Source organism: Osmerus mordax, chromosome 12, assembly GCF_038355195.1.
Source record: "Osmerus mordax isolate fOsmMor3 chromosome 12, fOsmMor3.pri, whole genome shotgun sequence".
Taxonomy (NCBI): domain Eukaryota; kingdom Metazoa; phylum Chordata; class Actinopteri; order Osmeriformes; family Osmeridae; genus Osmerus; species Osmerus mordax.
The window spans coordinates 16,627,985-16,652,410 of NC_090061.1; the positions used below are offsets into that span (position 1 = coordinate 16,627,985).

The following is a 24,426-nucleotide window of genomic DNA, read 5'->3' on the forward strand; positions in this document are numbered from 1 at the left end:
CTGTGTTGTCAAATTCATGAAGATGTTTTCTTAATTTGCAATTCTCTCAAAAACTGGGTTCAAGTCTGGGCTGTTGCTGGGCCAGTCAAGGATATTCACAGAGTTGTCCCGAAGCCACTCCTTTGTTATATTGGCTGTGTGCTTAGGGTCGTTTGTCCTGTCCTGTTGGAAGATGAACCTTTGGTCCAGAGCGCTCTGGAGCAGGTTTTATTAAGGATGTCTCTGTACATGCTGCATTCTTCCTTCCCTTGATCCTGACTAGTCTCCCAGTTCCTGCTGCTGAAAAACAAGAGCTTGATGCTGCCACCACCATGCTTCACTGTAGGGAAGGTATTTGCCAGGTGATGAGCGGTGCCTGGTTTCCTCAAGACATGACGCTTGGCATTCAGGCCAAAGAGTTAAATCATCAGACCAGATTATTTTTCTCCATGATCTGAGAGTCCTTCAGGTGCCTTTCGGCAAGCTCCAGGCAGGCTGTCATGTGCCTTTTACTGAGGAGTGACTTCCATCTGGCCACTTTACCATACAGGCCTGGTTGGTGGAGAGCTGCAGAGATGGTTGTCCTTCTGGAAGGTTCTCCTCTCTTCACAGAGCAACGCCGGAGCTCTGTCCGAGTGATCATCAGGTTCTTGGTCACCTCCCTGAATAAGGCCCTTCACTAAGCGCTGTGAATACTTTGCAGATGCACTGTACCTAAAATGACAGAAACCATCTTTGGGAAGAAAATTATTTTCACGTGCACTTGATTTTTTAGTTTGGCTTATGTCCTATCAGCTAACAAGGAGGAGGCAGAACTTATGACCTATACTGCAGCAAGCAACCAGGGGGCAATCAAGATGTTTTGGCTTCACTTTTGAGGAGCTGTCATGCCGTCCATTCTTTTTACAATCAATGGTCTCTCTCCACATCACATGGACAAAAGGAGTGTGTCTGTGTGTGACATACTTACGTTTCACAAATGGAGCAGTGATGACAGCGGTCCGGCTTCAGAACCTGGCAGTGGTCACAAAACCTGACAGCTGGAGACAGGAAGGGTGGGTTGAGATGAGACAGGAAAGGAAGTATGTACTGTATGTTTGCATGGTAGGCCATCCAATCCCACACTTACTCCCTGCTATAGGTTAGTTTGCACTGTAGAGCAGCTTTTCTCAATCCTGGTCCTCAAGGACCCCCCTTCCTTGCATGTGTTAAACATTTCCCTCTTCCAACACACCTGATTCAAACGAATGGGTTGTTACCAGGCTTCTGCTGAGCTTGATAATGACCCATTCATTTGAATCAGGTGTATTGGGGCAGGGAAACATTTAAAACGAGCCTGGCAGGGGGTCCTTTGAGGGCCAGGGTTGAGAAAGGCTGGAGAATGTTTTTTTTTCATATGCACAGAAGCTATATTAACCTGCTCCAGGTCGGCCCACCCCCCCAAACCAACCTCCCGTCCCCATAAAAGAATGACAAAATATATATAATTAGGCTATATATTCCAGAAAACAAAAACGGATACATACAGGCAATTCGCTTTTTGCTTGTTGCGTCAGAAGTTCAATTAATTTGCGACAAAGGTTTGCGCAACGTTGCCCTTGTGATATACACCTGTTCGCCTGAGTACACTAGATCCACTGGCAGCGATTCATTCACGTGAATTCGCCGAGTCCGCCCTCGCGTGCGGCTCAGTGTGGTGCTGGGTATAGCATTTACTTTCTTGCATAAACTGTGCTAGTTTTGTTTTGACCGGCAACATACTGACGTTGCTCATCCACAAATTCCCTAATTATGGAAAGCCATATGTGCCAAAACCTGTAAGTTTGTGTTAAGTCGATACATTTGGCAGTCTTAAGATGACAGAAATTCCCATCTAAACACAGCTGTTTCAAACGTTTTAAGACATTTAAAATTGGGTGCTTTGACTTTATTCGTTTCTGAGGGGAAACCAGATCATTGCGAGAGAAAACTATTCCCCAATCAACCTCTTGTTTTAATTAATTAAAGCAATTATATTAATTGTCAGTGACATTATTAACAACTGTATTTTGTAAGATACTGGTAACTTATTGAGAAAAAAAATTAAGCTTGAATACAATATCATATTCAAATTTAAATCAAGATTTAAATTTAAGATTGTAATGAATTAACCTGCACAAGATGATCTCCCCCACACAAATGTGACATAGTCCAGTCTGTTGTCTGCGTTTTGTCCGCTTTTTTTCATTTTCTTGCATATTACAAAAGTTAGTGTTGAAGAAGCCACTCAATATAATATACAACATGTTTAGGATCACTAAATACTCATAATTTGTTCTTGATACCTAAGCTTCCTACTGAGTTGTGGGCGTGTCATGCGTGATGTGATATAGAACATTTTGGTGAAAAACAAAACATGTACTTTCTGTATTTATTCAACAACATTTGTAGGCCTGTTATCTTATCCTGTAATATACACTATATAGCCTAACTAAAAAAAGCATCCAAAGTTTATGGAAAATTGTGAGATGGAAATAAATACAAGGGAGGTGTTGCCTAACCTACAATTTCTGGGATTTTTTTTTACTTGCGGGACGCCCAATTTGTGGTAGTGTCCGACCGTGCTGCTCTTAACTACCAAATTAACGTGAACACTGCTGATACAGCTCTGCAGCTAGCTAGCTAACCTACTATCAGAACACACAAGCCTAGCTAACTCCTACGTTTATCAAGACTCAGTTGTTTTCTCATTGTTACGTCCCGTGACTTGTCACTGCGTGTACTGTTCGGTTGGCTCTGTTTGTTTGTCACCCACTTCCTGTTATTTAAGCTCCTTTGTTTTCCCTTGTGTGGGGAGAGGGTTGTTTAGGGCACCTTGATTGTGGGCCAGATTAGATCAAGAGTGTTGTGCTAGGGAGTTAGGACAGGTTAGGGGTGGGGACGTTATATATTTGATTTCTTTGCTTTGGTCCTGCTCAGCCCTTTCTCCCATCCTCATCATCGTTATTAGGGTTTCTCCGATAGGAGATAGGCTCCACAGCGCGCATGCTCCAAATTCTCAGACTCATCCTGCCCCTTGACACTAGGGTGACCACCTGTCGCGCTTTGCATTGTGTCGCACAGCATTTTCACCCCTTGTCCCGCACGTCCCATATTGAAAATGCTGTGCGATACAGCGCAAAGCGGGACAGGTGGGCACCCTACTTGACACACACGCAAGCTTGGCGAGACGCACACACGTCCTTTCTGGAAATTGTGTGCTGACCAAGCCCCCACCCTCTGTTTTTAGCTCCTGTTTCATTCCGCTTCCAATCGCAGCTCGCCGTTACGAATATAAATTATTTTTCGGTGGCCATTGTTGTTTTCAACTGGAATCGCCTGATAGTGTTGGAAGCAGCCACGTTCGATAAGTCCTATTTTTACACATTTTAAGCTAGAATCAATGATTGGGTTCGTGAAAGTACACTCTTGAATTATGGTGAAGGTTTTAGCACATTTAGACCTTTAGATCGTGAGTCTGGAGTGACGGAAAACCGAATTCGAAAAGTAGCTACTGTAGCTCTAGCTTTTTTCCTCTGTGTTTTTAATTAGTGAGTCATTTTGTATCTCGGCGAATTGTTCATCAAAAAGGTCGAGGAGGGCAGCCTTTAGGAGAAAAAGCAATTCCCCACAGACTTGTTGATAAGATGTCAATTCTGGAGAAGGCAGGCCGGAAGGAGTCACGACAAAGGAAAGGAGTTGACTTGGGTTTATTAGTCGAGCGGTCCGGATCAAACAATCAGTTCAAGACGAGCTGATGGCATGAGTGAGAACTCTGTCTCTCAGTCGTGTTTAAATACATGAGTTGGACAGTACAGATATAGAATGCACAGAATTGCTTCCGCAACGGGTCTTCAGTGGTCAATGTATTGACACACTAGAACGTTCAGCAGGTGAATTGGTCGTTAATCACATAAGCCCTATTTGTACATGATTTTCCTCACTGTCTGGACTGCATGCTATATTCTGCTCAGAAGGGGCCTTGCTGCATGACCTCTTGACCTTACAGAGACACAAGCTGTACATGTACCCAGAAACTCTGCCTTACACCTGTCGGCTCAGAATTTTGATTTGGGGCGTGAAAGTCTTTGTAATAAGCCTATGCGCCAGGGAGACCGCATAGGCTAAAGGCCGATTTATACTTCTCCGTTTTTACGGAGACGGACACAGGGAACGCCCTCTCCGACGAGGAACTCCCTCTCCGTGCCCTCTCCGAGCCCCTTGGAGAGCTCTACGTGCACCTCCTGATTTTCCTGACTATCCGTCCGTCATTTTACGGATACCCCTTGGCTGTGATTGGTCCGTATTAAGAACCGCTTGCGTCAGGGGCGGGGTTGCTGTGACCAACAAGACGGAACAGAATCCTTTGACCGCCATTGCTGTAAGTTTACAATTCCTATTTCAGCTAAACAGTACATGTAAATCAGCATCTGAATTTAAATGTGACGAGAAATGGGCAGTGTAGTTGCTGAAAATGTGCTTATTTTATTGATGAAACGGCTAATTTGTAAATTTGCTTCGTCTTTTTGATAACCTAGCTAGCATCGCAGTGCAGCGCCACCTACTCTTCTGGAAGTGAAGTGTTTTCAGCACCCACAGCCTTCGGAGTACTATAAATTCAACCAATCCGTCCGACTCCGTCTTACCGTCTGTCCGTAACGGAGTCGGAGAAGTATAATTTGGCCTTTAGGCGGCAGCCATGTTTTGGTCGGCTCATGTTCATAAGTTCACCATTTTACAGTTAGGTCTACACGAAAAAGGTAGAGGAGGGCAGCCTTTAGGAGATGTGGGAATTGTGCTTTTAGCCAGATGCTCCGATTATTTTTGTGATTTGTGGACTTGCAATTGGAGTGATACTGCGTCCCGGGGGTACATTGTTTTGACGTTAGCCTCAGAGTCAGGCTCGGCTCGCCCACTGGCAGTGTGTAAACAATTTTGTATTTCACTCAATTCTACTCCAAAAACGTCAGGGAGGACTGCTTTTTGTAGACAAGGGCCTGCTAAAGATAGCCATCTGATTTTTCAAGGCGAGCCTGTTTCATTCGTCATATGCCCTGAGAAAGCAACCTACGTTAGCCAGGCTAGTTTTGCCAATTTCAGTAAGTCAGGTTATTTAAAGGTCTCTGACCGTCAGAATCATTGTTTACAGGCAAAGGTCGAGCTGGTCTTTTGTCAGATGTGTATATATTAACCAGTTTAGAGCTAAATACTCTTGCGAGAGCCTGGAATCGAACCAGTGTTTTGAGTGACTTTGCATGGGTCTCCATCAGGTCAACACATTTGGAGTCAAGTTCAAGTAATGCCACTGCATTTCACAGTCAAAACTGTAGTTTATGTCAAGTGTAGATGTAAAAAGCATTTTTCACAACTGAACTGACATGGATCCTTTCTTCACTTTTACAGGGCCCCGTTCGTCGTAAGGGTTGAAGCTAAGTTAATCAATTGTCCCTTTAGCCCGTTAACATTAGCGAGATGAGTGAGAACAGCAAATATCGGTTCGCCAACGGCTGATCCGCATCCAAATCATGTGGTTAATTTCAATCAGGCTAAACTTATCAGAAATTGCATGTGCACGTCCTACTTCAAAAGGCAGGAAAGGTCGATCACCAAAACCGTGATTTTCTAACGGTATGATGGCGGAAAAGACGAAAGAGAGAGCGGTGATAGGCTATTCTCGCCATCCGAGCAAACTATTATAATGAGTCTCTAGACAATAAGCATATTATCATGGCTAAGTCAAACACCACCACCGCTGCCAGAGCAAAACAAGCAGCTTGGGAAAAAATTGCCGATAAGCTAAATGCGAAAGTTTTGGGGAAATGTATAGGCTCATCTTAAGTGCCTCATTACCCCAATCAATCAGATCACATAGGCTTAATGGAAATTAATAATTGAATGAGATCTTGCTAGCGAAAATAATGATCTCAACTCTTTCAGAATAAGTAGGCTAAATAAAAACAAGGCCAAAGAGTATCTAATTGATACGAATTCATAGACAATTATGAGGATATATGTAGGCTACTGCGCTTATATCATGTACTATATATGTGTATATGCATGGAGGCATATGTGTAAATCCCTCTTTGATGTCATTGACTGGGACATGGCCAGGGAATATGATGAATTGATTCATCAGCTGGTTAAGCGCCAAGTACACTTTTCTTACAGCAACGCATGCTGCGGCTTTGCCAATGTTTTCTGCATCGCCTATACTGTATAAAAATGTAGCCTATAGCCTACCTGACGCAAAAGAAACCTCAAGGCTATGCAGTCTGAAGCACAGTTAAAGTTTCAAGTAGCTTTATTGTCAATTTCTTCACATGTCAAGACATAAAAAGGAATCGATATGACGTTTCCCACTCTCCCACAGTGAAACATATAAAAAGCACAGGCACAACAGATAAGACAAGACATTTCGTAAAACATAGCGTTACATATTCACATACAGCAGCATAAGCTCATAATAAAGCATAAAGCTTGCTGCGGCGTGTGATATTTGCAATGTACGGCCGAGAAGGTCTTGCAAATAAATGAGTCCATGTCGGCTGAATCGATATCGCTCAAACAAGAACTCATCCGTGTGAAATAAAGGATCTTGGCAATCTCGAAGAACTCTATTGGTATGGAAAGCTAATCGAACTAAATTATAGCTCCTTGGTCAACTGGGTCTCTCAAAAAGGGAGCTGCCATGTTATTTTCTGGGGGTGTGGCAAGCTTATCCAGCTACACTTACGTTAGCCTGCTCTGGAGCAGGTTAGTGCTAATTGATATGTTACTATGGTGATTTATCGAAAGTTGCTTCCACGAACCAAAAAGAGGGGCGTTTTTTATCTTAGCCTGAAAATTAGCTCACTAAACCGCTTCGCGAGCTACGACGAATACCCCCCAGGTCTGGAGGGTCATGCATAGGCCTGCTCAACAGAGTTCAATAGAGGATGCTGAGAGCAACAACAGAGAATGCTGAGAGCATCACAGACCCCTTGCTGGACTATCCCTCTCTAGCTGGACAGCTTCATTCAGCTGGCCTGCCCTGCCTGCCTGCAGGCCCTACTTGCCCCTGCCTGCCAGCCCTCCAGAGACAGTCACCCCACAGACACAGTAGCTCTGCAGACTGCTTTTTTGAGGACATTGATGAAAAAGGACAAACCAGCATTTTTTACTTTGATGAAAGTCTAAATGTTTAATCCTTTCCATGTCCCAGTATGCCAAGCTGCTGACTGAGTGTCTTAAGTGATGAAACCAGTTCAAGTGATAGACTTTTGACCTGAATCCAATGATTATTCATCTGAATAAAAACCACTCAAGAGAAGTACTGCTTCTTTATTAATAGTATTTATGTATATATAATTGCGCAGCTCCCCCTGTCAATGATCTAGCACCTCCTCAGCACCTGTATTAAAAATTCTCTGGCGCCGTCCCTGCCCAGGGTTGATTGTAACTGGTGTTGGAAAACACATGTAGTAGGGCAGAATAGAGGGACTGGGCAAAGGGTGCTGGTGTGGAAAGTCCCCAAAAACTGTGCAGAATGGGCAGAAAATATTAGATGACATTGTATCGAGGCCCAATTGGAGAAGAAGTCATAGGATATTTACAATTGTAGTAGGCCATTAGATCTGTTTTAAAAGTTCAGGGGTGTAATTTGTTAAATATGAAGCCCCCACCCTCCACTCCAGAGACAGTTGGTGACAGAGAGGTGCTGACATTAAGTTAAACATAGTCATGCGTTAAAGAGTAGAGTAAAAAATACAGATCCCCCCCCCTTTCTGAATAAAGTTCGACTGATCTGATTTGTTGATTTCTGTTGCTATGAAAACCAGTTTAGCCAAGCTAACTAACATTGTTTTTAGCTAGCTTGCATTACCATTCAATAGCTAACAAAACATTAGTAAAAATAGCTTGCTAATCGAGCAGAAATTGTTAATGCAGGAGACTCAGAGACCTTAGCGCGTCACTAGCATCTCGTCATATCACGCAGTCGGCGCACAGCTAGATAATCAGCTGTCAGCGCTCTTGAGTACCCAGCATGCAGTGCGGCATGTCAAAAAACGCAAAGACTTGCGGAAAATAGTTCGGTTACAACGGCCATGCGAGGGATTTCAGTTGTTGTCTTCGTTCAGTTAGATGTTTGTAATGTTATTGTTTGTTAGTTAATATAATCTTGTTGGTCACCCTGAGTGTGCATGTCGTGTAGTTTAATGGGAACAGAGAGTCAGCCCTTAGACTATCAAAGAATACACTCGCAAGGAGCTGGACATAGGGTACAGCCTATGAGGCTATTCTTGAGATCTACTCAAGAAGAAAGTGAATATCCGTGGTTTTCAAGCCATCTTTGAGAAAGTTTGAAAACACTGTTGCGGTTGATATGTATTGATTGTGGGAGGTAACTTTTGGACTATATCTAAACCTCATGCGGCTGCAGCAGCATTTCTGCTTTGGCATGACCTGCGCAGGGAGAGAGGGAAGCAGCATGGATGGGGATAGTGTGTGGGCAGATGTGTCTTTATATAGGGTGAAATGGAATGAGAAATCGGGGGGTCAGGTGGCTGAGCGGTTAGGGAATCGGGCTAGTAATCAGAAGGTCGCTGGTTCGATTCCCAGCTGTGCAAAATGACTGTGTCCTTGGGCAAGGCACTTCACCCTACTTGCCTCGGGGGAATGTCCCCGTACTTACTGTAAGTCGCTCTGGATAAGAGCGTCTGCTAAAATGACTAAATGTAAATGTGGAAATGCAATACAAAATGTCTGAAAGGGGTGTATTTATGTAAGTGTCCTCATTGCCTCAATATCTTTGTGTCAATAAATCAAATATCATTTTGACTGATGGTTTTTCAAACCTTATTGGCTTCAAGGTGACATCATTCTGATGTACCATGAGCAATTTCATGCAATTTTACCTTGAAATGTCAAACGTTTCTTAACCTTTGTCCCAAATCAGAATCAGAATCAGAAAGGGATTTATTCGCCATGAAAGTTTGCACAGACAAGGAATTTGCTTTGGCAGGAAGGTGCATACAATAAACATATACCTAAAATTTAAATATGTGGACTAACTATACTAAGGGTACATAAACTAGCAGTACTAAGTGGGATTAGAATATAATTAAATATACAATAAAATATAAGTTTACAATATAAAAATTACAATATTTAAATTACAATATAAAAATACAAAAATACAAATATTACAAAAAATACAAATGTACAAGATACCATGTTGTAATGCAGTGCAAAAAGCAGAGTGTTTTAAGCAAGAAGTCATTGAGTCAGTGTGGTCCCTTGGCCTTGTTGAAGAGGCCAACAGCGGAAGGGAAGAAACTGTTTTTGTGGCGTGAGGTATTGGTCCTAATAGACCGCAGCCTTTTGCCGGAGGGGAGTGACTGAAACAGGGAGTGTCCAGGGTGGGAGGAGTCGGCCACAATCTTCCTCGCTCGCCTCAGGGTCCTCGAGGTGTGCAGGTCCTCGAGGGTAGGCAGATTGCAGCCAATCACCTTCTCAGCAGTACGGATGATACGCTGCAGTCTGCTCTTGTTCTTGGCAGTGGCAGCAGCGTACCAGACGGTGATGGAGGAGGTGAGGATGGACTCAATGATGGCTGAGTAGAAGTGCACCATCATTGTCTTTGGCAGGTTGAACTTCTTCAGCTGCCGAAGGAAGTACATCCTCTGTTGTGCTTTCTTGATGAGGGAGCTGATGTTCAGTTCCCACTTGAGGTCCTGGGAGAGGATAGTGCCCAGGAAGCGGAAGGACTCCACAGTGTTGACTGGGGAGTCACACAGGGTGATGGGGGTGAGTGGGGCTGTGTTCCTCCTGAAGTCCACAACTATCTCCACTGTCTTAAGAGCATTGAGCTCTAAGTTGTTCTGGCTGCACCAGGTCACCAGGTTGGCCGCTTCGCACCTATAATCAGACTCGTCTCCACCAGAGATGAGCCCAATAAGGGTGGTGTCGTCCGCAAACTTCAGGAGTTTGACGGACGGATGACTGGAGGTGCAACTGTTGGTGTACAGGGAGAAGAGCAGAGGAGAAAGGACGCAGCCCTGAGGTGATCCGGTGCTGATGGACCAGGAGTCAGAGACTTGTGTTCCCAGCTTAACGCATTGCTTCCTGTCAGACAGGAAGTCTGTGATCCACCTGCAGGTGGAATCAGGCACGTTCAGCTGGGAGAGCCTGTCCTGAAGCAGGGCGGGGATGATGGTATTGAAGGCAGAGCTGAAGTCCACAAACAGGATCCTGGCATAGGATGCTGGGGAGTCCAGGTGCTGTAGGGTGAAGTGGAGGGCCATGTTAACTGCATCGTCCACAGACCTGTTGGCTCTGTAGGCAAACTGCAGGGGGTCCAGTAGAGGGTCAGTGATGGATTTAAGGTGTGCCAGCACCAGGCGCTCGAAAGACTTCATTACCACAGAGGTCAGGGCGACGGGTCTGTAGTCATTATGTCCTGTTGGCCTTGGCTTTTTGGGCACAGGGATGATGGTGGAGGACTTGAGACAGGCTGGCACATGGCATGTCTCAAGGGAGGTGTTAAAGATGTAGGTAAACACCGGAGACAGCTGGTCAGCGCAGTGCTTGAGGGTGGCTGGAGAGACAGAGTCCGGCCCAGCTGCTTTGCGGGGATTCTGCCTCTTGAAAAGTCTGTTAACTTCACCCTCCTGAATGGAGAGAGTCGTCACTGTAGAGGGGGGTAGGTGGGAGGCCTCCTGGGTTGGAAGGGGTAGTTCAGGACTGTCCAATTGTCTTTCAAATCTGCAGTAGAACTCATTCAGGTCGTTGGCCAGGCGGGAGTCGTTAGTGGAGTGGGGGGCTCTGGGCTTGTAGTTGGTAATTTGCCTGAGCCCTCTCCAGACAGAAGCAGAGTCGTTTGCAGAGAATTGGTGTTTTAGTCTCTCTGAGTACAGTCGTTTAGCCTCCCTCACCGCCTTGCTAAACCTGTTCTTCGACTCCTTGAAACTGTCTTTGTCCCCACTCCTAAACGCGGCCTCTTTCTCTGACCTCAACCTTCTGAGTTTAGCTGTAAACCAGGGTTTGTCGTTGTTGTAGCTTGGTTGGTATACAGCAGTCCTCACAGAAGCTGATGTATGATGTCACAGCCTCTGTGAGCTCATCCAGACTATTGGTAGCAGTCGTGAACATGTCCCAGTCAGTGCAGTCCAAGCACGCCCGCAGATCCTCCATAGCTTCACTGGTCCACTGTTTTGATGTCCTCACAGCAGGCTTACAGCGCTTTAGCTTCTGCCTGTATGCAGGAATCAGGTGGACCATGGCGTGGTCAGAGTGACCCAGTGCTGCTCGGGGGACCGCATGGTATGCTTTGCTGATTGTAGAGTAGCAGTGATCCAAGGTGTTTCCTTCTCTGGTAGGGCATTTGATGAATTGTCTATATTTTGGGAGTTCTTGAGTGAGATTGCCTTTGTTAAAGTCGCCTAGCACAATAACCAAGGAATCCGGATTTTCATGCTCCACACTCAGTATCTGTCTGGCGAGCACACGTTGAGCCTCGTTGACGCTAGCCTGCGGAGGCATGTAGACGCCAACCAGAATGAATGATGCAAACTCTCGTGGCGAGTAAAAAGATCTACAGTTAATAAAAAATGATTCCAGATCAGGAGAACAGTGCTGCAGAATCACTGTCACATCTTCACACCAGCCAATGTTAATGTAAAAACAAATACCACCGCCTTTCGTTTTGCCAGAGAGCACAAGGGTCACGATCCGCTCTCAGCAGTTTGAAACCTGCTAGCTGTAGCGCAGAGTCTGGGATCAGTTCACTCAGCCATGTCTCCGTAAAGCACAAAACGGAAGATGAATGAAAGTCTCTGTTTTTCCACACCAGTAGCTGAAGTTCATCCAGTTTGTTGCTCAGTGAACGCACGTTGGAGAGAAATATCCCCGGTAACGTTGTGCGTGCCCCACGCCGACGGAGTCGCACCAGAGCACCGGCTCGTTTGCCTCTCCTACGGCGCTTCGCTGCTAGGACAAAGCCGAGGGCAGCTTTGACTATAATTCCCACTAATTCCGCCGCTGGAAGCAGAAAAGTGGGAAATAAATCCACAGGAGTTGTAGTCCTGATGTTTAGAAGTACTTCTCTAGCCTTTTTATGTTCCTGTTTCGCCCGCGTTACAAAAATGCTGCCCCCCCCTTCCTCAGTTACGACGCACTAAATTCTAACAAATATATTTTTTAGACGCTACACATGTTATACATCATTGGAAAGCTACGATTCTTGTGCTTGTAGATATGTAAACCATTTCAAGATCGAGTCACAACAACAAGTTTAGTCAACGTCTTTGTCCAGTCACCACTTTGGTGTTGTTTACAAAGCCAAACGTCTCTACTTACCCTCAAAGGTTCTGTGTCGTCCAGGTATGCAAACAACACATCAAAACTTGATCTGCGTAAAATCCCAAGGGTTGAAAGTATCTAACCATGTAAAGTAATTCGTCCAAATACAATGTTTTACGTTCATGAATAGCCATTATCCTTTGTTTCATTATGCAAGTTAGCCGACGGAAGAAACAACTTGTTCACATAAAAGTGTTCTTTTCTCCGGTTAGCAACGGAGTATTTACGATATGAAGGCATCAAAATGTCCGTTGAACCCTCCCCTTTTGATTGACACCTTGTTTGACCCAATAGGAGCTTCCATGCCCCGTTGACAGCCCTCTAAAGCCAATTAGGTCTGTGCGTCCTGTGGTCCAATATGGTATTGCGCAATCAGTTTTCTTTGTGCGCCAATCCTGGGAATCAGATAAAGCACTCCAATGTGTTCATGCTTCAATTTTTGTGTTTCAGCAATACTAATTAGGGATTTAGCTATTATATATGATAGTTCTAAGTACCACCTTTCATTAGAGATAACAATTAGGAAAAATAATACCTTTTATCCTGAGTATTTGACCTTGGTTACAAAGGGTCATTTTGGAGTCTCCAAAAGGCCCTTTTAGAAAATGAATGGATGTACTCTTATAAAAACATGTGTCAAATATGAATATATTGTGGTATTATGTTTGACTTTTGATTTGAATTGGGTAAGGCTTCAACCTGTGGTCCAATTTAGTCTTCCAGCTAATACCTACCACCTCTAGGCCTCTTCAGGCCTCTGTTTTCAAAACAAAATCTAGGCGGAAATAGAAATGTTCACTTTCCTTGTGTTCAAGCTTCTATTACTCAACACTAGTAGGTCTGACAGGGGTCCTGACAACAGGGGACATAACTTCAGAGTGTCAGCTTTCAAAAGAGATCATTTACATGCATGTACTCCAAATGGTTCAAGAACAGCTTCCAATTTACTTTGGGTATGCTGTTTAGGCGTTTTCAGGCAAATTTAACAGGATTCTTAAAAGGCTAGTTAGAGAACCCCGGAAATCTTGGCAGAACACTGAATTAACAGACAAAACAAGACAAAAAAAGAGCACACCTAACGACCGAGGCAGCCATCATCGGCGCCATCTTGGATCAAAGCTGACCAAAGCTCATACTCTGCCTTTTCTACTCATACAATCTCAACAGTTGGTGTGTAGCAGAGAGGATAGAGAGACTGACTTGTGACCTTATGCTCATGAGTTCAAATCCCCATTCAACCTATTGTTGGCTAAACATGAAGTCGTTTTGCTCTCTTGTTGTCCAACTCTCCATCTTCAACAGTGTACATGGTTATAATATTTTGCCATTTTGCGGAGGAACCCGCATCGCTACTTGCAGCTTTATTTTTGACTAATGGTTTTTCAAACCTAATAGGGTTCAAGATGACATCACTCTGAAGTACCATAAACAATTTCACCTTGGTATGTCAAAATATGATTGAATTAAATTGAATTGCTCCACAGCGCACGCGCTCCAAAATCTCACAGGCTCATCCTGCCCCTTGACACTAGGGTGACCATAGTTACAGTTAGGTCCATAAGTATTTGGACATTGACACAATTTTCATCATTTTGGCTCTGTATACCACCACAATGGATTTGAAATGAAACAATCAAGATGTGCTTTAAGTGCAGACTTTCAGCTTTAATTTCAGGGTATTTACATCCAAATCAGGTGAACGGTGTAGGAATTACAACACGTTTTATATGTGGCCCCCCCCTTTTTAAGGGACCAAAAATAATTGGACAAACTAACAATCATAAATCTAATTGTCACTTTTAATACTTGGTTGCAAATCCTTTGCAGTCAATGACAGCCTGAAGTCTGGAACCCATAGACATCACCAGACGCTGGGTTTCGTCCCTGGTGATGCTCTGCCAGGCCTCTACTGCAACTGTCTTCAGTTCCTGCTTGTTCTTGGGGCATTTTCCCTTCAGTTTTGTCTTTAGCAAGTGAAATGCATGCTCAATTGGATTTAGGTCAGGTGATTGACTTGGCCATTGCAGAACATTCCACTTCTTTGCCTTAAAAAACTCTTTGGTTGCATTCCCAGTATGCTTCGGGTCATTGTCCATCTGCACTGTGAAGCGCCGTCCTATGAGTTCTGAAGCATTTGGCTGAATCTGAGCAGATAATATTGCCCGAAACACTTCAGAATTCATCCTACTGCTTTTGTCAGCAGTCACATCATCGATAAATACAAGGGAACCAGTTCCATTGGCAGCCATACATGCCCACGCCATAACACTACCTCCACCATGCTTCACTGATGAAGTGGTATGCTTTGGATCATGAGCAGTTCCTTCCCTTCTCCATACTCTTCTCTTCCCATCATTCTGGTACAAGTTGATCTTGGTCTCATCTATCCATAGGATGTTGTTCCAGAACTGTACAGGCTCTTTTAGATGTTTTTTGGCAAACTCTAATCTGGTCTTCCTGTTTTTGAGACTCACCAATGGTTTACATCTTGTGGTGAACCCTCTGTATTTACTCTGGTGAAGTCTTCTCTTAATTGTTGACTTTGACACAGATACGCCTACCTCCTGGAGAGTGTTCTTTATCTGGCCAACTGTTGTGAAGGGGTTTTTCTTCACCAGGGAAAGAATTCTTCTGTCATCCACCACAGTTGTTTTCCGTGGTCTTCCGGGTCTTTTGGTGTTGCTGAGCTCACCAGTGCGTTCTTTCTTTTTAAGAATGTACCAAACAGTTGATTTGGCCACACCTAATGTTTTTGCTATCTCTCTGATAGGTTTGTTTTGATTTTTCAGCCTAACGATGGCTTGCTTCACTGATGGTGACAGCTCTTTGGACTTCATATTGAGAGTTGACAGCAACAGATTCCAAACACAAATACCATACTTGAAATGAACTCTAGACCTTTTATCTGCTCCTTGTCAATAAATAACGAACTCCCTTTATGAGGGAATAACATACACCTGGCCATGGAACAGCTGAGCAGCCAATTGTCCAATTACTTTTGGTCCCTTAAAAAGGGGGGGGCCACATAAAATGTATTGTAATTCCTACACCGTTCACCTGATTTGGATGTAAATACCCTGAAATTAAATCTGACAGTGTCAATGTCCAAATACTTATGGACCTAACTGTACGTCATTTCGCCCTATCTACGTCAGATCACTGAATGGCTCCTCCTGCTGTACTGTTATTGTAGCCTACATCAGCTAGCTAGCTAGCTTCAGGATGTCTCCCACCACCCGCAACTGCATCTTCCCTGGATGCAAGAACTCCAGCTGCGCTGCAACGCCATTTAAGTTCCCTATTGATAATGAAAGGAAAAATAGGTGGATAGATTTTGTGAAGAGCCACACTCATGGAAAGCTTCGGATAAACTCCAACAGCCGCCTCTGCACTGACCATTTCACGGCGGACAGTTTTAACATGGACCAGAGACAGATGGGGTTCACCAACACACGGCTTCTCTTGCAGCGCGGAGCCGTACCGAGCATCGCCCCTCCGGCCGTTCATCCTCCGGTCGCACCTGGACCATCCACCGCCGCCAGCAGTTCATCACTCAGTTCTGTGTGCTTGTTATAACTATACTAGATAACATTTCCAGAGGTATCTCTGCTATGAGTTAGTGCAAACCGCTAAATTGATATTAGGCTACTCGTTGTAGAATGATGGTATTTTGGTGAAATGGTAGCTAATTTTTTAGAAGTAGCCTAGTTGGAGAGCTCACTGTCTGCTGTCTCTGGTGTCCATTTTTACTGTTACAGCTCAGGGGAACATTTAATTTATATGCATCAGTATGTTTCACTCATTGAACAAATACATTCTAATTCTATACGGTTTTGTTCGGCTTGACATAGCGTCCATTATCTGGGTCGGAGGTAGGCACTAGGGGGGGAGCTTCACAGCAGCGACACGCCCCCCCCAGTCTCAAGCAGAGAAGACTGCTGATTTTTTCACGATTTCAAAGCCTAATTTAACATACTTGTCGGTGTTATTTTTTCATTCAAATTTGGATGGGAAGTTAATAACACATTATTCTGTGGTGGCGAACTTAAAACTCTTTTCCAGGTCCACTTTACAGGATCTTTAATATAACCTTGTTGGTCACCCTGATTGTGCATGTTGTGTAGTTTAATGGGACCAAAGAGTCGGCTGCTATACTATCACAAGCTATTTTCGCAAGCAGCTGAACATGAGCTCTGCCTAGCCCTGTTGCCCACATGACTATTGTTAGTTGTGCATTGACTGAGATTCTGGAAAGAGATCAACTCAAGAAGAGTTTAAATATCCTACAAAAAGCTAATACTCTGCCCTTTATATTCATAAAATCTCAGCAGTTGGTGTGTAGCAGAGAGGCTAGAGAGACTGACTTGAAACTTATGCTCATGAGTTCAAATCCCCATTCAGCCTATTGTTGTTGGCCAAACATGAAGTAGTTTTGCTCTCTTGTTGTCCAAGTCTCGATCTTCTACAGTGTACATGTTTATAATATTTTGCCATTTTGCGGAGGAACCCGCATCGCTGCTTGCAGCTATATTTTGCATTTAGTTTTTTTCCACTCAGATTCCCACAATGCTTTCCAAAAAAATCTGGAGGAAACACCAGTGGTGGCTTCTACATCATTTTATAATATTATTACTGGTTGCCTGATGAAATATTAGACAGGTGACAGAAGCAGTCAGACAGGAGTAATGCAGGTAGTGGATAGAGGAGGAGACCAGAGTGAAGTACAAGACCAGTGTGAAGCGCAAGACCAGCGTGAAACAATATGTGATTCGAACATTCCAATTTAACATAAAGAAAATACAGAAAACCCTCCTCAACAGAAACGGTATAAAGCTGAAATAAATGCATTGGTGTAGTGGACCTTTCTATGTTCTACGGAAAAGGGGGTGTTTTGGTCCCTCGGGTGTTGCCATAGGCGTGGGGCTGACGTAAGCGTCAGTTGTAGTAAGAAAAAGAGTTGTTCGAATACCATGTCTGAGAAAAATACAAGTTGTGCTTGAAGACTGTGTCCGTGTATAATTATTTACACAACAGAAAGGGATCTCGGATGAACCCATAAAAAGCTTGGCTACATTAGTATTTTTTTTATCAAGTCGTCTTATATTGTCAATTGTCACTTACACTAAAAGCCCCATATTCGCAACATGTTGGGCCACGCCCCCATCAACAGCGCAAGACAAACCAACGTGCCTGCATTCTGACAGCGCTTCAATGGAGACTAGCAGCTAACCACTGGATACTATGGCGTGAAATTAGTGCCAGGAGAGCGAGCTCTGTAAAAACGATTTGTAACTTGCAAAAATGATTTGTGTCTCTGTAGAAAATGATTCGTGTACTTGCAAAAAAAAGTTTTGTGTCTCCGTAGAAGAAGGCAAGATTTGTGTACTTGCATAAAAGATTTGTAACTTGCAAAAAAGATTTGTGTACTTGTAAAAAAAAGTTTTGTGTCTCCGTAGAAGAAAAAGATTTGTGTACTTGTAAAAAAAAGTTTTGTGTCTCCGTAGAAGAAGGCGGGAACAATGCTCCCAAAAACAGAAACACTGCTTCCTTATTTTTCAACACAGGAATATACAATAACACCAGAGAATGTCTAATATGGTGAGAAATGCCAATCTCTGGAAACCTCCGGGGTCTGAACTGGTTGCAGTTCCACCCTAGTTCCATATGAGGGCGCTAACGGTCCAGTGCAGAATGAATGGAGGTCAATGGAGCTATACACCTCAAAATCCACTTCTCAGGATAATTTTTTGTCTAGTAATTTGAATTGTGAATTCAAAAGGGGAGGCCAAAAGAATACACACTGCTAGGCGTTCGATTTTCTTAGTCGCTTTTTTTGTCCTAAAAAGCCTTTTAAAATGTCAATGACGTCATACACATCGTACGACCATAGATACTGCTTTGCGGCAAGCTCTGGGGCCTCATGTATAAAGGAAGGCACAGCTTTCATACCAGAAGATGGCGTACGGCCAAAACTCGAAAAGTACCCACGCACAAAAATATTCACATGTATAAAACCGGTCGTACGCCAGGTCCTGCGCACCTTTCCTTTATAAATCACAATCAACGTGAGATTGACCGCACGTGAACGAGCCACTGACCCCGCCTTGCCTCCTCCCATAAATGAATATGCAGATTAGCCTATAAATGCGCTCCTGAGGTCATTTCTTTGTCTGAATTAAAATGTCTAAACACAAAATAACAATTTCACAGACTGAGATCGAGGTTCTAACAATAGACGAGGCGAGAAAATGTGTCCTGTTTGTCGGTCTGTCATCAGGCATTAGCAACATAAGAAAGTCGGCGGAGTAAACTGTCAGGCGCATGCGCCCTTTTTTTTTTACCTGTAGCACTTTGAGATTTAGCTAAATATAAAGTGCATTACAAATACAATTATTATTATTAAAGGGCCGTAAATGCTGTGGGTTCGGAGAACCGGACCATAGCAGAAATTATGAAGAAATGGTGGATGTAAAACTCAAAATTAAGAAACGAGTGGTGGCGAATCATAACAGCATGATTTCCTGAGTGAATTTGGCGTTCGTTTGACACCCTCAAATTTGACAGAAGTTATTAAGTGGTGGCGGATTAAACGGTAGCCAATATAGAGCTAGCATTTCCCGTTTGGGTTTTGGCATTTTGATGTGATCATCCACATTAATGAAAGAAAAAAAAAATAATGCAAAAAAATTAACGTGATTTGAATAGTCAACGTCATAGACGTATGACAGTAAGTATTTTGTTATGTTTGGTGAGTTTCTGCACTTTTCAGTTAGAATTCGCCATGTTACAGAGCCAGACAAGACTTTGCGGACGGTCCGCACATTCTCACGTAAATCTTTATACATCACACCTTTGTGCGTACGCAACGTTTATACGTTTATACTTTTTCTCTATCGAGGCATCGACAACACAGCTGACACGTTAGGCTCTCTCTTTCAATACACATGCTAGAAAGAGTTTTGGCTTGCTAATGTTGTTGCTAATGTTGCTAATGCTCTGACATTCTGGTTCCGCTTCGGATACCATCAAGCGGGATCTTTGGTCGTAGTCAGTCCTTCACTAACCAATCAGCATTCATTAGAAGAATGCTAGCGTGTTATGGGCAACAACGAATCACCCTGTAAGAAATCGAAAGGACATAAGTACTCGTTCATTCAACTTTTGACCTGTAATCCATGTTGAACATGCAAAAACTACAATCAAATCTGAGATTTCTCAACGACAATCAGGAAAAGAGCCAAATTTTGCCGTTTAGCTCCATAGACTCCCATTCATTTTGCACTGGACCGCGATCACTCCTAGGGCAACTCTGGTGTAACTGCAACAAAATTCGGTACAATGGGTCTTAAAGGGGTAATTGACTGGGTTTTTGGGGTATTTAACACTGTTCCTTAAGGTCTCCGAATAGGGTATGTAACATTGGTTGGGCTGAAAATGGCCCGGGTGCTGTTCTATGCCCCCTTATACATCCAGCGAAATTTTCCCAGGAAAAAAACGCTAGGTTTTCTCCTTTTATGGTATGCTCATGAATATATACATGAGCTGCGCGCTGATTGGTTGGTTTACAACGAATGAAGCTGCGGAGCAAAGACGCAACACTACCAACACTCACTGAAACATGAAGGTGGAGACTTGAAATAAAAACTTACAAATAAATCTATTGTGTCTACACAACACTTTTCAACAGATTGACTAGATATAATTTGAAATGATTACGTTAGTTGTTTCCACTTCTGTTGTCGAAGCAAACAGGATCGCCTTAGGTGGGTAACGTTAGCACTACAGCTTAGCAAACAAACTATCGTGATTCAACTCAGCTTCAGTTAGCTCTAGCTTATCTTACTGAAAAATAGATGTGGACAAACATGCATCTTGAATTGTAGAATTACATGACAACACATTTTATTTATTTGAATGAAACAGTCCGGAACATGAAATAACCATTGCCAATAAACTAGGCTAAATCATCACACATTCTACCTATGCTCTTGCGTTAGCAAGCTAAACTAGTTTACAGTCTAGGTGTTTTCGCTATCTAGCTGTTCTTGCATTCCTTGCAAATCAGCGTTGATAAAAAGCAAATGAGTCTAGCTAACATTGACTAGACGGGCATGATGGTTGTCTATACCGTAGCGTAGAAGATCCATGTGCAGTTTGACCCTCGACACATTTGCGCAAACCATTTTACCAAGGACGTTTAGAAAACCTGGGACAATGTAAAGCAGGATTTGTTGCTGTTGCTGAAAAGAGGTGCGTTCCGACCTTATGTTCATCACAACCGCAAGCTGTAGTATGATTTTGTCTGTAACAGTTATTAGCAATGCTAACGTATCCTGTATCTAGCACCTGCCTTTCTCTAGTTATTTCAAATAGATAATCTTGACAGGCGTTAGCAATTGGCTAGACTGCTATTCGTTTTCTGGCTATTTTTTCGGAAGCTTCCCTTCTCCCGACTACAGCTAGTCTAGCTAGAGTCATTTGCTAAGTAAGGTATGTTGATGTGTTTAGAAACGTATTTAGCATTCTACCTATGCTAGATACAGGAGATGTTATCGACAAAATCATACTTACAGCTTGCGTTTGTGATGAGCATACGGTTGGAACAGCACCTCTTTTCAGCAACAGCGGCTTAGCAAATCCTTCTTTAAATTGTCCAAGGTTTTCATTCAAAACTGTCCTCGGTGAATTGGTTCGAGCAAATGTGTAATTGAGGGTCGAACTGCACTGGAACAGTGTACCTGGAACACTTCATTTACCACCGTAGTCCATTTTCAATATGCTAGAAAAACGTTCTTCTTTGTAATTCTGTGGAAGTACACATAGCAGCGCGCAGCAAATTTTGGGGCGTGACCAAGGTACAGATCAGAGCCAACAAACTGACGTCAGTTCGGTGGCTATTTCAAAACCTACCGTTTTACAGCTACATTTTTTAATTGTGAGATTTGCATAGGAAAGAGGTGTCAATGGACTTTGAGGTTCACTGTATGTCCATTTTACCCACTGAACTGTCGTTATTCAACTGTGACAAGGTAAATTCGGTTCTGCAATCAATGACCCCTTTAATAGGGAGTGAACAAGCTCTCTTTTAGACAGGCTCTGATAACACTAAGAGGTGGTAGGATGCAAAGACAGAGAGCTTGAGAGAAAGAGACCGCTTGTCCTTCCATCAGCTTGACCCTCAGCTATAGGCTACAAGACAGGTATGTGTGAGCTGAAAATTATACCATAAGCTATCCCAGACAGGTTGAGAAATCCAGAGAGCAGTTGTTAGGTCCTTATAGTGTTATCACGTCTTAGATTCTAAAAAAGAACAGCTGCCCAACAATTGCATATAAGGACTAAAGCGCAATCTGGTTTGATCACCTCCGGATGCAGCTCGAGTGAAGATGGGCAGGTTCTTGGCAATGTCCACCAGTATCTGTTTCTGGGCATCTGGCCTCTCCTCCATCTCATAGCGCTCCTTGTCAATGTAGGAGAGCTGGAACTGAAACAGCAAGTTAATCCAGTCAACAAGTATTTTATTTTGTCTGATAATTTGAGGAAACTATTTACAGCACTCCAATTATATTTCCAAGGAATGTAGCTCTAGTTAACACAAGTCAAAACCAACAAGTTGACAGTAAAACCCATTATAAGATTTCAAGTTAAAATATCAATAAGTTTGTTTACCTTCTTGAAAGGAGATGCGGGTGGGGTAAAGATTGCCTTCCAGTATGTCCAAGAGAACATCCCGAAGCAGATGTGAAACACTAGCAGGTAGGCCACTGTATACACGACAACAAATCATTTTGCTAACAAACAACCTAGCTGATTAAACTTTTTAATGTGCACATATCAACCTGGCTTCTGTGGGACGTCAAATTTTAAGATTTGAAGTCCAACTCAGGGACTTTAACTCACCTTTTTCAAAACTTTTCGTTATTGTAACTGCAAAAAACGAGATTTCAGCTAGTTACAGAAGGGATGTTGTCAGTTGCAATACAGGTTTATGATGACAAAGGTACTGTACAGTACGGTAAAGATAATAAGTAAATTGTAAGTCATGCTTTTTACAATGTTTTAGATCAACGCTGGCAACTAAAAGCTATGTTGGGGAAAGAAATACGGAGAGTTCATTATTTCACGCACACAATACGAAACCGACCTAGCTAAATTGTCAGGCGTGCATTTTAGCCTACGTCACTTTCAGATAATCATTTAGAGCTAGCTAGACCGACCAACACTTCGTGTTAAGTACTAGCTGGCTACCTAGCTAGAGCTAGCTACTGTAGCTTTGCAATTATTTCATGCCATTGTTGTTTTCCAAGCTTGTGACACTGCTGCAATCGTAGTTGGAAACCAACGTATTGCAGAAATATACCGTCGTTAGACTAGCTTTTTAAATACATGATACACTACTGTACTTACACAAACATAGCTCAACCACGTAGGCATAGTACGACCATAGTCCAACTGAAGTGATGATTATGACTGGTATCCAGGAAAAAACCCTTTGACAGCATCTTAAGCCCCTGGAAAGAGCCATTATTCCATTTCCTCTAGTCCGGCATCTAGCTCATCCATCCGTTCGATTACACTTCCTGGAAATAATGTACCAGTGTGTGGTTCGTAGATTGATTAACAGTTCCGGGTGCAAATATCCCAAGTCTCCCGGAAGTTCCGGGAGTCTCCAGCATTTCAATAGCGGCTCCCGGACGCCCACAAATGCTATACAAGTCTCTGCAGGTTGGGATGTCTGTGGGTGTATCCTCTGGAACTGTCTGCATCCTTGGGTGGCACAATGATTGACTATACATTTTCATGTTTCTCACCTACTTGTTATTAATTGGAGTGTAATCACATATTTTAAAAAACGAATCCAAAGCATGCAGGATATCGTGACTCTGTTGGACTAGGACTCAGGAATTAATAAAACAATTATAAAACATGAATGCAGTATAACAGAAAAATAAAGATCTTATGAAACATATTGACAAACAAATGCTATGTTTTTCACTCATGGACAAGGCTCCTTTTTTTCCATTAATCAAAGGTTTTACCAGAGCCCGTTTACGGAGAGCCTGTTGGATGCTTTTATATAGGCCTTAGTGGTCCCCTAACACTGTATCAGAAGTCTCTTTCCCGAAATTCAGCCTTGGTGCAGAATTACAGCCACTATAGGCTGCAAGGTGAACCACAAAAAGCCTTTTAGAAAATGATTCCCGCTCCACAGTCTGGCATGTACACAATCTTTAGCTCATAAAAAAGAACGATTCGTGCTAAGCTACCAAAAAAAAGTTTGTCGCGGAAATTCCAGTCAATTATTGTTGCGTCTATGTTTTATGCAGAACTAGTTTCTTCAGAGTGTAATAGGATTTTTGTGGCACGGTTCGACACGTGATCGTTCTACACCAATAAGGTAGCTGATTTTTGTCAACATGAATGGATATGTTTGGCAAATAGTGGATGGGACCTTGCATGTAACAGAAATTCGGCCCCTGACAGTGTTTTGCATGTGATGCACTGCGGCTGCAAAAGTGCGTGTGAGACAGGCAGATGTTCATGTTTTTCTGCAGGACTGTGTTGCACAGACTTATGTCGTTGTTGTAATTGTGCCAACACAAAAGAAACTGAGGAACTGGGAGATAACTGTCCCGACACTGACAGTGAGGACTGAGTGTCCTTAATCTGTTAGTCCTTATTCTGTTTTGTACAGTTTTATATATCATATTTTTCATTACGATTGTTTTTATGGTTGATCAGTGTTTTCATTTGTGGAAGAATGAATGAATGTTACAACAACGACATAAGTCTGTCTCTCCCCCCCCCCCCCCCCCCCAGGTTAATGTAATAGCCTAGTTTAATATATTAAACATATTTTCGTACTATTTCCCCTAAAGCAATAAGGTTAGGCTACTTAGACACCTTCCACTCATAAAGCATGTTCTAAATGGCATAAATGCTGCCAATTATTAATTGACGTATTAATAATTGACGTTGGTCAGTAGCCTATTCTAGTGCGTTAAGCTGGGAACACAAGTCTCTGACTCCCGGTCCATCAGCACCGGATCTCCTCAGGGCTGCGTCCTTTCCCCTCTGCTCTTCTCCCTG

The 24,426-nt window shown here is 43.1% G+C and overlaps 1 protein-coding gene across 1 annotated transcript in view; it reads right to left on the reverse strand.

Moving 5' to 3' along the window:
* Window positions 1-22,911, reverse strand: part of zdhhc15b (zinc finger DHHC-type palmitoyltransferase 15b) — a 52,419-nt gene extending 29,508 nt beyond the window's left edge. Inside the window, exons 1-5 of the mRNA XM_067247753.1 lie at window positions 22,744-22,911; window positions 22,237-22,263; window positions 22,006-22,100; window positions 21,700-21,820; window positions 950-1,019 (exon numbers count right to left, since the gene is read on the reverse strand). Of these exons, the coding sequence (XP_067103854.1) occupies window positions 950-1,019; window positions 21,700-21,820; window positions 22,006-22,100; window positions 22,237-22,263; window positions 22,744-22,861 (431 nt within the window). The 5' untranslated portion in view covers window positions 22,862-22,911. The remainder of the gene's footprint in view (window positions 1-949; window positions 1,020-21,699; window positions 21,821-22,005; window positions 22,101-22,236; window positions 22,264-22,743) is intronic.
* Window positions 22,912-24,426: the final 1,515 nt, after the last annotated feature.